Source organism: Rhamphochromis longiceps, linkage group LG6 (assembly GCF_057381845.1).
Source record: "Rhamphochromis longiceps isolate RC_006_pf linkage group LG6, R_longiceps_female_GT1.1, whole genome shotgun sequence".
Lineage (NCBI taxonomy): Eukaryota > Metazoa > Chordata > Actinopteri > Cichliformes > Cichlidae > Rhamphochromis > Rhamphochromis longiceps.
In genome coordinates, this window is record NC_140562.1 from 8,110,209 (window position 1) to 8,122,694 (window position 12,486).

Genomic DNA, 12,486 nt, shown 5'->3' on the forward strand with positions numbered 1-12,486 from the left:
TACAATAACTGTAATGAACTGTGAATGTGCTAGAAGCCCTATCAGAAAATGGTCTGGCAGCACAGAGAATTTAGGCACTAAATTATACAACTTGTACTTGAAAGTGAAATTCAGATTTGATTTTTGTCCGGGAAAAAAACCCCTAGATGGTGGACAAAAACCTAAGTATACGGTAAGTCAGTTCTATAAACTAAAAAAGGACACAATATAAATTGTTTTTTCAAATTTATGTAGGTCATGAAGCCATCATGAAATTTCTGTTTTTATGGGTATTTTAATTTGTGTATTTCTACTTGTATTTATCCATGAGTTTCCCTCCCATGTAAGGTAGGACATTATTAAAAGAGAAAATATCATGTAGATTTTATGTAGATAACAAATTTTTGCACATACATGCAAACTTTGATGGGCTCGTCAGTGATATTTGAGGGTTCAATATCTTCCCCAAGGACACTTTGACATATAGACAGCAGGAGTTCCATCTTCTGAGTAGAAAACAACCTGTTCTAGATCATGAGAAATAAAAAACCAAGAAAATTTGTGACTGCCATAGATGACAATTGAGTCAGTGAGGAGTATAATGGGCCCATCCAGGAGTTGTGACTGAAACAACTGATAATACAACACATAGTACAACGTGAACTACTAAATCCTATGTCCCTTTCTGCAAATTGCTAACAAAAATGTCAGGGTAGTTTCAGACTTCTACAGTTGACTTCTACTTATTTAAATGTGTATAATTTAAAACTTAGACATTCATAAAAAAAGAGTGTAGTTCACTTTATGTTTTTGTTAACAAGTAACTTGAAAATGGTCACTGTATTGAATTTTTAAATGTTAAATGGACTTTTATCCACCTGTCAAGTACAGTGGTGTGAAAAAGGTGTTTGCCCCTTTCCTGTTTTCTTCTTTTTGTCACACTTAAATGTTTCAGATCGTCAACAAAAAAATATATAAGACAACGATAACATCAGTAAACATAAAATGCAGTATCTAAATGAAGGTGTTTATTATTAGGGGGAAAAAATCTAAACCTAAATGGCCCTGCTTGAAAACTTGGTTGGGCTGCTCTTAGCAGCAACAACTGCAACGAGCAATTGTGATAACTGGCATCAAGTCTTTTACAGCACTGTGGAGGAATTCTGTCCCACTCATCTTTGCACAACTGTTGTATTCCAGCCACACTGGAGGGTTTTCGACTATGAACCACCTTTTTAAGGTCATGCCACAGCATCTTACCTGGAGGTCATGACTAGGCCATTCCAAAGTCTTCATTTTGTTTTTCTTAAGCTTTTGTGTTTTGGCTGGTTTGCTTTGGATCATTGTCCCGCAGGCAGAACCCAAGTGCGCTTCACCTTGAGGTTACAAACAGATGACCAGACATTGCCCTTCAGGATATTTTAGTAGACAGCAGAATTAATGTTTCCATTTATCACAGCAAGTCTTCCAGATCCTGAGGAAGCAAAACATCCTCAGACCATCACCACCATATTTTACTATCGGTATGATGTTCCTTTTCTGAAATGCTACATTACTTTTATGCCAGATATTTGTCATATCAGTCCACAGAGTATATTCCCAAAAGTCTTAGGGATCATCAACATGTTTTCTGGCAAAACTGAGACAAGCCTTTGTGTTCCTTTTGCTTAGCAGTGGTTTTCGTCTTGGAACTCAAATGGCCACAAAGGCCATTTCTGCCCAGTGTCTTTCTTATGGTGGAGTCATGGACGCTGACCTTAACTGAGGCAAGCGAGGCCTTTAGTTCTTTGGATGTTGTTCTGGGATCTTTTGTGACCTCTTGGATGAGTTGTCACTGCGCTTCTGGGGTAATTTAGGTTGGCTGTATACTCCTGGGAAGGTTCACCACTGGTCCGTGTTTTTGCCATTTGTGGATAATGGCCCTGACTGTGTTTGGTTGGAGTCCCACAGCTTTAGAAATGGCTTTAAAACCTTTTCTGGGCTGAGAGCTCTCAGTTACTTTGTTTCTCATTTGTTCCTGAATTTTTTTGGATTGTGGCATGATGTCTGGCTTTTGGGGAGCTTTTGGTCTACTCCACTTTATCAGGCAGGTCCTTTTTAAATTGATTTCTTGATTGAGAACAGGTGTGGCAGTAATCAGGGCTCAGTATGTCTAGAACAACTCAACTTAGCTTTCCAAAGATGTGATATAGATTTTTATTCTGACATTTCAGAATTATACAAAAAGGCCCTTTTCAGGGAACACAAAATGGGTTAACAATTTAAAGCTGTTCCGCAGCAATGGAGGTTGATCAAGCCTTAAAAGCTGGTGCTACTAATTCCTACAGGTGTTGTAATTTTTCTAGATTACTTACAACCCCCTCTGTCTGTATAAAAGCAGTGGTGGAACACACTGTGGTACCATACCCTTGTGAGCTTTAGTTGAACAATATTGTACGGCAAAAAGTAGTGTGTTGCCACAAAGATGTCAAGAAAAAGAAAATTAACAATGGAAGAGAGACAGACCATCATAGCACTTAAAAGAGTATGTCTTTTCTACAGAGAAATTGCAAATAAAGTCAAGGTGTCAGTGAGTACAGTTTCCTTCATCATCCAAAGGCACTCAGAAACAAACTGACAGCAAGAGGTCTGACAGACCCAAAGACACAACTGATTCAGAGGACAGCTTGTTTGATAGGTGGCTCGCAGGACAACAGCTTTGAGCACAGCTTAATAGTGGTCGTATAAGCAAGTCTCAGTTTCAACTGTGAAAATAAGACTTCAAGCTGTAGGTTTGACAGGATGAGTTGCAGCAAGAGAGCCATTGCTAAGACGTGAGAATAAAACAAAGGGACATGCCTGGACACCGCCATTGGACTACTGAAGACTGGAAGAAAGTATTATGGAGGGATAAATCAAAATTTGAAATCTTTGATTCATCATTCAGGATCTTTGTACACCGTCGAGTAAGCGTGAGGATGGTTCCACAGTGTGTGGCATCAACTGCCAAATGAAGGAAGGAGGAAGTGTGATGATCTGGGGCTGTTTTGCTGGATCCAGGGTCAGCACCCTGAACCAAAACAGCTACCGCAGCATTCTGCAGCGCCATGCAGTACCCTCTGGTATGCACCTAGTTGGTCAGGGGTTCATCCTACAGCAAGATAATGACCCAAAACATAAGTCCAAGCCATACCAGAACTACCTCAGGAAGAAATAACATGATGGTGAGCTTGAAAACATGAAGTGGCAGCACAGTCTCCAGATTTGAACCCCATCGAGCTGGTTTGGGATGAACTGGATGGAAGAGTGAAAGCAAAGCAACAGACAAGGTCCACATTTATGGGAACTTCTGCAACAGATATGGGAACAACTTTCTGAAGAATATTTGATTTCTATTGTAGAAAGAATGCCACGGGTGTGTTCAGCTGTTATAGCTGCCAAAGGTGGCTGCTTTGATGAGTCAAAGTTTAGAATATATTTTGGTCTATAAATTGATTCCATGATTTCTTTTTTAACTCCAATTGCTTATTTGTACTATGCTTTCATTTCAGAGTGCAACGGGCCAATACACTGCATAGTTTTCAATAAAAAATTGGAAAAACTTGTGTGTTCTTAAACTTTCGTCCTGTAGTGTAGGTTTGGATTTTTTTGACTCTTAACAATAAACACCTTAATTTAGAAACTGCATTTTGCATTTATTTCTGTTATCCTTCTAATTAACTGCTTTTTCATGTCACTGTATTAAGTTATCGGCTAGTAGGTGTCTTGCTTCTGTGTGGCAGAAGCAAGTACTTTTTTATGGTGAGACTAAAGGCCCTTTCACAGCGGATGTCTGAAATCTCAAAAATTGAATGTGTCAAGAATATTTTTCAGGCTCACCAAGTCAAGTATTCTTACTCATTAACACCACCAACACAAATTTGTGGCATTTATTTTTTCGAACCAAATCGATTTTTCCAATTTTTTGGGATACCAATGAATAGATCTGACTAAGATCACTGTATTTGGCAACAAGTGCACTAATAGCACAAATCTTGCACCTTTACTGAGTATACAAGGATATGATAATAGTAAAATGATACAATTGTGTTCCCAAATCTGCTAAAAAGACTTCAAACTGCCTCTCTGACATCCTGAAATATGTACGAATGCAGCTCCAATTCTGGGATCAAACCATAATATTCTCTAGCAGCCGCCCTCTTGTGGGAACTGGATGAACCCAGAATATCAGTTTGTTCCTTTTCTCGTTTAGGAACATCAGGACCAGTTCGTTATCCCTTCATCACAACTTCATTTTTTTCTGTCTGTTTTTGAGGATGAATTTTACGCACGCATATACGCACGTTTGGTGTGTATATGGGTTACATGGGAAGATCCGTAAAATTTGGAATTTCATGTTGTTTTACACAACAAATTCAGTGTGCCTTTAGACTAACTGTCCAATAAATGTATAGATAGAAAAGTACATAAAGCAATTTATTAATTGATGTAAATCTAAAGACTCAAAGTTGAGTCATAAAAATGAATAAAAGTTAATTGTGTCTTTTTAAAAATGTATTTTTTATCTCATATAGTTATTTATATAAACATATATACATAGATAAAGGCATTACGCAATCTACATATAATATCCAAATGCATAACCAGATTTTAACACTACTATTAAGAATAGGTCATAAAAAACAGCCCAAAAAACAAATTTGAATAATATTAAAGTGGAATTATGTAAATTGATACTTGCGTGTGCAGATCTCTCTGATGCAGTGTGTTCGTCTGCTGGTGTCTTTGTGTCTTATTTTGCTTATTTTTCTTTTGATGTCAGAAACACGTGTATAACGATCACATTGATGTTAAACAGGATTGCATCTGTTTCTTTCTAAAGCTCCTGTACTACAGAGTTATGTTGACACTGGGTTGAATGTTTGATGCTATATATCCACTTGATCGTTTTGTTTACAAGTTACATGTTTTTAATGATTTATTTTGTCACAATACTTACAGTTTATTTTCATGCCAACACATAGGGTATGCTATGTGTTGATATATGTCTATTGGGGTGCCCAAATTTATGCATCTGTCTAATTTTGTTATGATGCATATTGTATGTTAATCCAATAAACTTTATGTTATTGCTGAATCACTACTTTTTCCATAAGGAATGACATATATTAAAAGGAAGCCAATCACCCAATGATAAACACAAATTCAAAAAAAAAAATAAGAGAGATTCCCAATCTTTTTCATATTAGTGTAACTGGATGTGAACTGGATGCATGTTGTTGCAACTGCTGACTTTTTTGCATCCTCTTTTTAGCCAAGAACTGTGGCAGGTTTTAGAGGGACCGTCCGCTACGCTTCAGTCAATGCTCACAAAAACAAGGTCAGTACTGTTTGTTTGTCTTTAAAGTATAACCTCTGAGTTGGCTGCAGAGTTGGTGGTGAGCCTCTTGTACCTAGAAATGGTGCAAGAGGCTGGGAGAAGCAACATGGATTTGTGAGGTAGAAGTTACCACTCTACCATCTACTGAAGAACACACTGTGGTAGAGGACCTTGGTACTCCCTAGCCCAGAGCTCTCAGTTCAAGTGCATGAGACAGATCATTCTGCTCCTTTTTATTGATAAACAAATATAACAAATATACAGATCAAATTGCCATCGTTGTTCTATATTTATATTTTTGTAGGAATTTTGCCTTTTTGCAGTTTTAATGATTATGCTCCTGAACACACAGCCAATGTGCAGATTTTGTTTACAAAAGTTGCTTCATACTTGTGAAAGATAAATGCAACTCAAGCTAGTCTGATTTGATACTGAAACACCTAACCTTAATGCAATAAATATTCCATTAGATTACCTGTCACCCCACAACACCGTCTTAATTAGCGATTTTAATGACACAAGTCAGAATGTGAACATTCTGTTTAGAATGTTATGCTAACAATGTCTTCCTGTTGTGCTCCTCCAGGAAATGGGTCGCCATGATGACCTTTGGTCATTGTTTTACATGCTGGTGGAGTTTGCTGTTGGGCAGCTGCCTTGGAGAAAGATCAAGGATAAGGTCAGAAGGTTTCTTGTTTCTAGTTTTTATGAGATGAGATAGCCTTTGTATCCACCTTAGTTACCATTACTTGTTTTGGTAGTGCCTCCATGAATCATACAAGGTGTTAAACATATTTAACATTTTGTCCTGCTTCTTTAAATACATCTATGTTTTAAAAACGTCTGTCTGTGAGCTTACATTATCCAAAAAGCAGTCAGAATTTGATCTGTTTTGATCAATATATACCAATATATATATATATATATATATATATATATATATATATATATATATATGTACAAGCGGCAGAAATGAGCTTTCTCCAAAGTTTGGCTGGCCTCTCCCTTAGAGATTGGGTGAGAGGTTCAGCCATCCGGGAGGGGCTCAGAGTAGAGCCGCTGCTGCTCCACATCGAAAGGAGCCAGCTGAGGTGGTTCGGGCATCTGACAAGGATGCCTCCTGGGCGCCTCCTGGGTGAGGCCCCGGGGCAGACCCAGGACACGCTGGAGAGATTATATCTCTCGGCTGGCCTGGGAATGCCTTGGTGTTCCCCCGGATAAGCTGGAGGAGGTGCCTGGGGAGAGGGAGGTCTGGGCCTCTCTGCTTAGGCTGCTGCCCCCGCAACCCGGCCTCGGATAAAGCGGATGAAGATGGATGGATGTATATATGTATATATATTGTTGTCTTTTTTTCTGTTTAGGAACAAGTTGGTCAAATTAAAGAGCGTTATGACCATCAGCTGCTGCTCAAACACATGCCTTCAGAGTTTAAAATCTTTCTGGACCATGTCCTGGCCCTGGACTACTACACTAAACCAGATTACCAGGTAGATATAATAAAAGTTCAGAGGAGCAGTCTAATATTGAGACTTTGATTCACATTCATAAATTTGTGTATTTTTTCCAGCTGCTGATGTCAGTGTTTGAGAACAGTATGAAGGAGCGAATCATTACAGAGAATGAACCCTTTGATTGGGAAAAGGGAGGAAGTGATGTCACGCTGTCAACCAGTGCCTCCACCCAACCACAGCACAACACCCGACCTACTGCAGCCATGGTGGGGTAAGAACAAGCTGCAACCTCCTGTAAAATAAGTCTGAAATAGAAGTGCCAAAAAGGGAAGTTTCTCTAACAGCCACTTGCCATTTTTCTTTGATTTGTAAAGCTATGCAGACTGTATTAGAAATAATTTGGTTAATATACCATAACAAAAAAGTTTTGTAAATTGCAAAAGTATTTCTGAAATAACAGCATCTATGTAAAGATTTGCTATATTCTGTGTCCATAGAGCCATTGTGACTCCAGTTCCTGGAGACCTACAGAGGGAGAACACCGATGTTCAAGACGAGCATCTCAGTGATCAGGAAAATGCTCCTCCACCTCCGCCGAGCCGACCCCCTGGGGAAACCGGTGTCCAGCATCCTGGAGAGACTGGAGAAGGCTGGGATGACACAGACTTTAACCGCAATAGACTCAGGATCAGCCTAACCAAGGTATGAACCATCAGTTATAGGTTTTGGTAATGCCACAGTCCCATTAAATCAACCCCAGAATCAGACTCTAGAGGCCTTAGTTAGCATGCTAAGGAGGTACTACAATTAGGAGACTTAAAATGTGGCTTGTTTGGAAGAATTTACAGGAGGGGAAAACCTTGAAAAATAAAAATGGTAGCACAGTTTATATTTGCTAAACTGTGTCAAACCACAAGCCTTCTAGAACATTGTCCATTGGATAGACATGACCAAAGTGGAGGTTGGGCCATAACACAGCATGTCAGTACAAACACTGACTGTCAAGCAGAGTGGTGATGATTTGGGCTTTTTTTTAACTTGGTCCAAATGGAATCATACAACAGATAATGATCCCAAGCACACTAGCTTGGGATCATTATCTACAGCAGAATGACTGTGAATAATCAAGGTTAGCTCTCTCGTCTTGCCTGGAAACACCTCAGTGTATCCCTGGATAACCTAGAGGAGGGGGTCTAGGTTTCTCTGCCCATGGGTAGCAGAAGAAAATGGATGTATGGCTGGACAATTTGAGAGACTGATTAAGCTATAGAGAAAACAATTACTTTGAGTTATTGCTGCTAAAGGTAGTTCTACCTGCTACTGAATCAGGGAGTGTACTTTTTAATAGGACTGCATGAAGTCCTGTGGAAATCCCTGAGATTTCACATGGACTTTTTTCATTAGAAACATAAGCAACATCCTTATGCAATTATTAGTTGATATAAACAAAAAGTGGATTGCCTGAAAATATTTTTGTCATTACAGCCTTTTAGATGATTCTAAAATGTGTTAGTTGTTTAGTCTTAAGACATTTTGGTTCACATGAACCTTCTGCCAAGTCACTATCAGTGACTGCCCTTAACTCTACCCATATACTATCAGAAAATGTCATTTTTCTTTTTTCTTATTTTTTCTTCTTGCAAGTTTTGAAGTCTTGTACAAAAAAAAAGAATCACTGGTATCAAAATGTATTAGTTTTATCTCCAAAAAACGTTTCTTTTGCTTGTCTCCAAAACATCACGTTAGCTTTTAGGCTTAGGGTTGCTGTTATTTATGCTTCTGACTTAATTCCAGAAAGTTGATTCTGTTCATCTGGACGTAGCATTTTCAGTGGGAGAAACATTTTGTCACTTATCCAAACTCGCTCACCCATTTCCTTACCTGGATGATTGACCATGCATCAAGACAATGTTGACTTAAGGAAGTCGTTTTAGAGTTGCCTTCGAGAGTGTTTAAATGGTTGCTCACTTTTTTATCATTCCTCAGGGGGCTCAGGAAGAGGAAGCAATTCGAGGGGCCTGTCCAGTGTCTCCTGTACGAGGTGTAGGACCCGAGTCCCCAACAGGACAGGGTCGGTCCTTACGATATCGGCGGGTCAACAGCCCAGAATCTGATCGTCTTTCTGCAGCTGAGGGCCGGGCTGACGCCTATGGACAGAGGTGACAGTAAAGTATAGAAAACAACAAAGGTGGTTTTAGGTGAAGAGACAGCATTTCATGTTACTTTTGGTAACAAACAACAAATATGAAAACATTTTCCAGTTTAAAAAATAAACATAAGCCAAACTCAACCTGCCTATTGAAAAATAAAATCACACCAAAGATTAGAATTAATTAATTATGAGGCCTTTGCTCTAAAAGAATTTGATCTCAACTTTTTGAATCCACATAAATCAGAAATGTACAAAAGAGGTTCAACTAGATTTGAATGACTTGGATTTGGCTCTGAGATTTTGCTTGATTTTGATTGTTGAGAATTCATTTGGATACACTCCAAAGACCGAATCTTTTTAATGTGAAACTTGGCTTCAAAGTTTCTGTTACCATGACTTGACTTGGACGTGTCTGAACTGACCGAGGTTTGTAATGGACTTCACATTCTGTATATCATATGTTTTATATGATATGGATCGGTGGTGAACCGAGACTTAATGTTTCCTTTGAAAAATCAACTAGTCTGGGCTATATTTAAAATTGACTTCATTTTACCCTTAAGAAGTTTAAACCTGAGCTTTAAATTGAACTGAATAATGAAACAAAAAGTTGAAAAAGTATTTTTACCAGGTTGTTAAGCTGTAGAAGAGTCATAGTCCCATATCCTTCTATTTTGTACACATTTGTTTGTGTGTCCACCAGGTCTAGGATGGACATCCTCGGTTCTCCATCTCGTCACGTCTACTCCTCCCAGCCGGCTCAGATGCTGTCTGTTGACCCCGGCTGCCGTGGAGATCGTCAGGTCAGTGGCCGTCAGGAAGTGTCCGTGGCATCCGTCGACCAGGAGGCCCACAGCAACGCCTTTATTCGTTCTGTACCGCTGGCAGAGGAGGAAGACTTTGATAGCAAAGAGTGGGTGATCATTGACAAAGAGGCAGAGCTGCGAGACTTTCTTCCAACCACGTCAGGAACTACTGACGAGGAGCCTGAGGAGCTACGCCCTCTGGAGGAACAGGAGGAGAGGAGGCGACTCAGGGCTGGAGGTAGGAGATAAAAAGAAGCTTTTTAGTCATAAAACTGAAATGAACAGGATAAATATAATAAAAATGGTTGGTTCATCAGAGCAGGGCACTATTTGAAATGTTTCAGTGCTAGTGTTAATCTGAAACCTTAGCTTTGGTGCCATCTTCCATAAGTTTGGTTGTTACCTAGGATCAAATCAAATCAAATCAAATCAAATCACTTTTATTGTCACATCACATGTGCAGGCACACTGGCACAGCACATGCGAGTGAAATTCTTGTGTGCGAGCCCCACAAGCAACAGAGATGTGCAAACACAACAAGGAGCTGATAGGATAGGAGCCCTGTTCTATTGACAAAATAGGTCTCTTTAAAAGTGGTGAATTCTAAGTGGATTGGAAGCAAGTCTCCATTTTATCAACAGTCATTAATAAAAAAAAATAACCTAGTGAATTATTAGGAAAACAAAAATGAAAACCAGACTAATTAAAGTGCTAAATCTATCAAATAGAGGCAGAATGAGGGAATTCAACAAATAAAACAAGTGTTTTGATGGAAATTATGAAACATCTAATTGGGTTGTTGTCTGTGACATAATACCACCCTGAAAGTCAGAGCCATTCCTTTTGGGGAAATATTGTATTACAGTTTCTCTCAAATGCTAAAACACATTTCACAAACGTTTCCACCATGTTCCCCAATGTCTAAACACAACACCCTTTTCTAAAGCTACATAAACACAACCACACCTTCCCACTGCAAAACTCAAACATTCACACCAAAAGAGCAGCTTGAAGCTTTCAAAAATGTTAACATTTTAAACATTGTAGACATTTAAAAAGTGGTCACTGTTGGTGGTGAATCACTCTCTGATTTGGTTTGTTCTGTGGAAGCGGACATTGTCCCAAATGATCACATAAATGTGATGTGCGGGCCCAGGATGGTGTTGTTGGCGGTCCAGGAGGATGTCTTTTAGCTCCTCTAGGAAGGTGAGGAGACGTTGGGTGTTGTAAGACCCAAGGACAGCAAGCCCCTCCGAACATTGTCTTGTCAATGCTCTCAAAGTTGACATTATCGGCAATGACTTTGTCTCTGATCTCCCGGAGTCTGATGAGGTTGTTCCCACGAACCATATCCACAATGAGGGTTTCTTGTTCCGCTGCAAATATGGCAACCCTCCCACCTCTATGTGGCATTCTTTCAACTCTAAAGAAAGAAACATGTGTTGTCAATTGACATGTGTTACAATACAGTCACAACTGATTTGAAACCACTAGACTACTTTCACAGGTTTGTAAAACTGTATTGTGACAAAGAAAGCAATCGAGTACAATACCTGTTGTGTTGTCTGAATGCCCTGATAATGGTGGCCACGGTGAACCTACTCAGGTTTGGACGGACTCTTAGTTCTGCTTCAGACATTGTCATGCCATGGTCAATGACTGTTGCTCGCATCTAGTCCGTAATGATGGTGCGAGGTTGTCTTGCTCTCCCTCCTGGACCTTCTCCTCTCCCATGTTGGCCTCCTCCTCTTCCTCGTTGGCCTGCTCGTCTTCCTCCTCTCATTTGAACTCCTCTTCCTCGTTGGCCTGCTCCTCTTCCTCCTCTCATTTGAACTCCTCTTCCTCGTTGGCCTGCTCCTCTTCCTCCTCTCATTTGAACTCCTCTTCCTCGTTAGCCTGCTCCTCTTCCTCCTCTCATTTGAACTCCTCTTCCTCGTTGGCCTGCTCCTCTTCCTCCTCTCATTTGAACTCCTCTTCCTCGTTAGCCTGCTCGTCTTCCTCCTCTCATTTGAACTCCTCTTCCTCGTTGGCCTGCTCGTCTTCCTCCTCTCATTTGAACTCCTCTTCCTCGTTGGCCTGCTCCTCTTCTTCCAGGGCCAAGCGCTTTGAGGGGTCCCAAAAAAGCGCTATATAAATGCAATCCATTATTATTATTAATAACTCGAAGAATCATTCGCTGTAACAAAGTTACGACTAACTGGCTACCCTTAAATTGCTCAACTGCTCGCTAATGTTATCTTTTTTTAAAGACACTGGACAGTTTTGCAGTGGTTGCACAATAATCTCAAGTTAAATTAAATACCTAGATGTTTTAACTCATTTTTTAAAAATACATTAAAGCATAATTATATAAAAGCAAACTAGAAACTGAGACCATTTGCCTTCAAAGCAAACGTTTTAAACTTAAGGCACAACTTTTACTTTGAAATTGAATGTTCTCTGTTTCTGGTTTGCATCACACTTTTTCACTACCGCTCAATGGTTCAGTGAATGTTTGCAGACAAGTTGGCATCTTGCAAACTGCAAGTGACTGTGGCAGCCTGTTAGTGACTAACAGGGAGTTGGGCGTTCGTCTTGTAATCGGAAGGTTGCTGGTTCGAGCCCCGGCTCCGACAGTCTCGGTCGTTGTGTCCTTGGGCAAGACACTTCACCCGTTGCCTACTGGTGGTGGTCAGAGGGCCCGGTGGCGCCACTGTCCGGCAGCCTCGCCTCTGTCAGTGTGCCCCAGGGCGGCTGTGG

The 12,486-nt window shown here is 40.1% G+C and overlaps 1 protein-coding gene across 3 annotated transcripts in view; it reads left to right on the forward strand.

Moving 5' to 3' along the window:
- Nucleotides 1-12,486, forward strand: part of ttbk1a (tau tubulin kinase 1a) — a 52,585-nt gene that overhangs the window by 16,037 nt on the left and 24,062 nt on the right. For all 3 annotated transcript variants that reach the window (XM_085409105.1, XM_085409103.1, XM_085409104.1), the window contains 7 exons: nt 5,273-5,338; nt 5,925-6,017; nt 6,700-6,825; nt 6,906-7,060; nt 7,287-7,491; nt 8,776-8,948; nt 9,645-9,985. In XM_085409105.1, the coding sequence (XP_085265231.1) occupies nt 5,273-5,338; nt 5,925-6,017; nt 6,700-6,825; nt 6,906-7,060; nt 7,287-7,491; nt 8,776-8,948; nt 9,645-9,985 (1,159 nt within the window). The remainder of the gene's footprint in view (nt 1-5,272; nt 5,339-5,924; nt 6,018-6,699; nt 6,826-6,905; nt 7,061-7,286; nt 7,492-8,775; nt 8,949-9,644; nt 9,986-12,486) is intronic.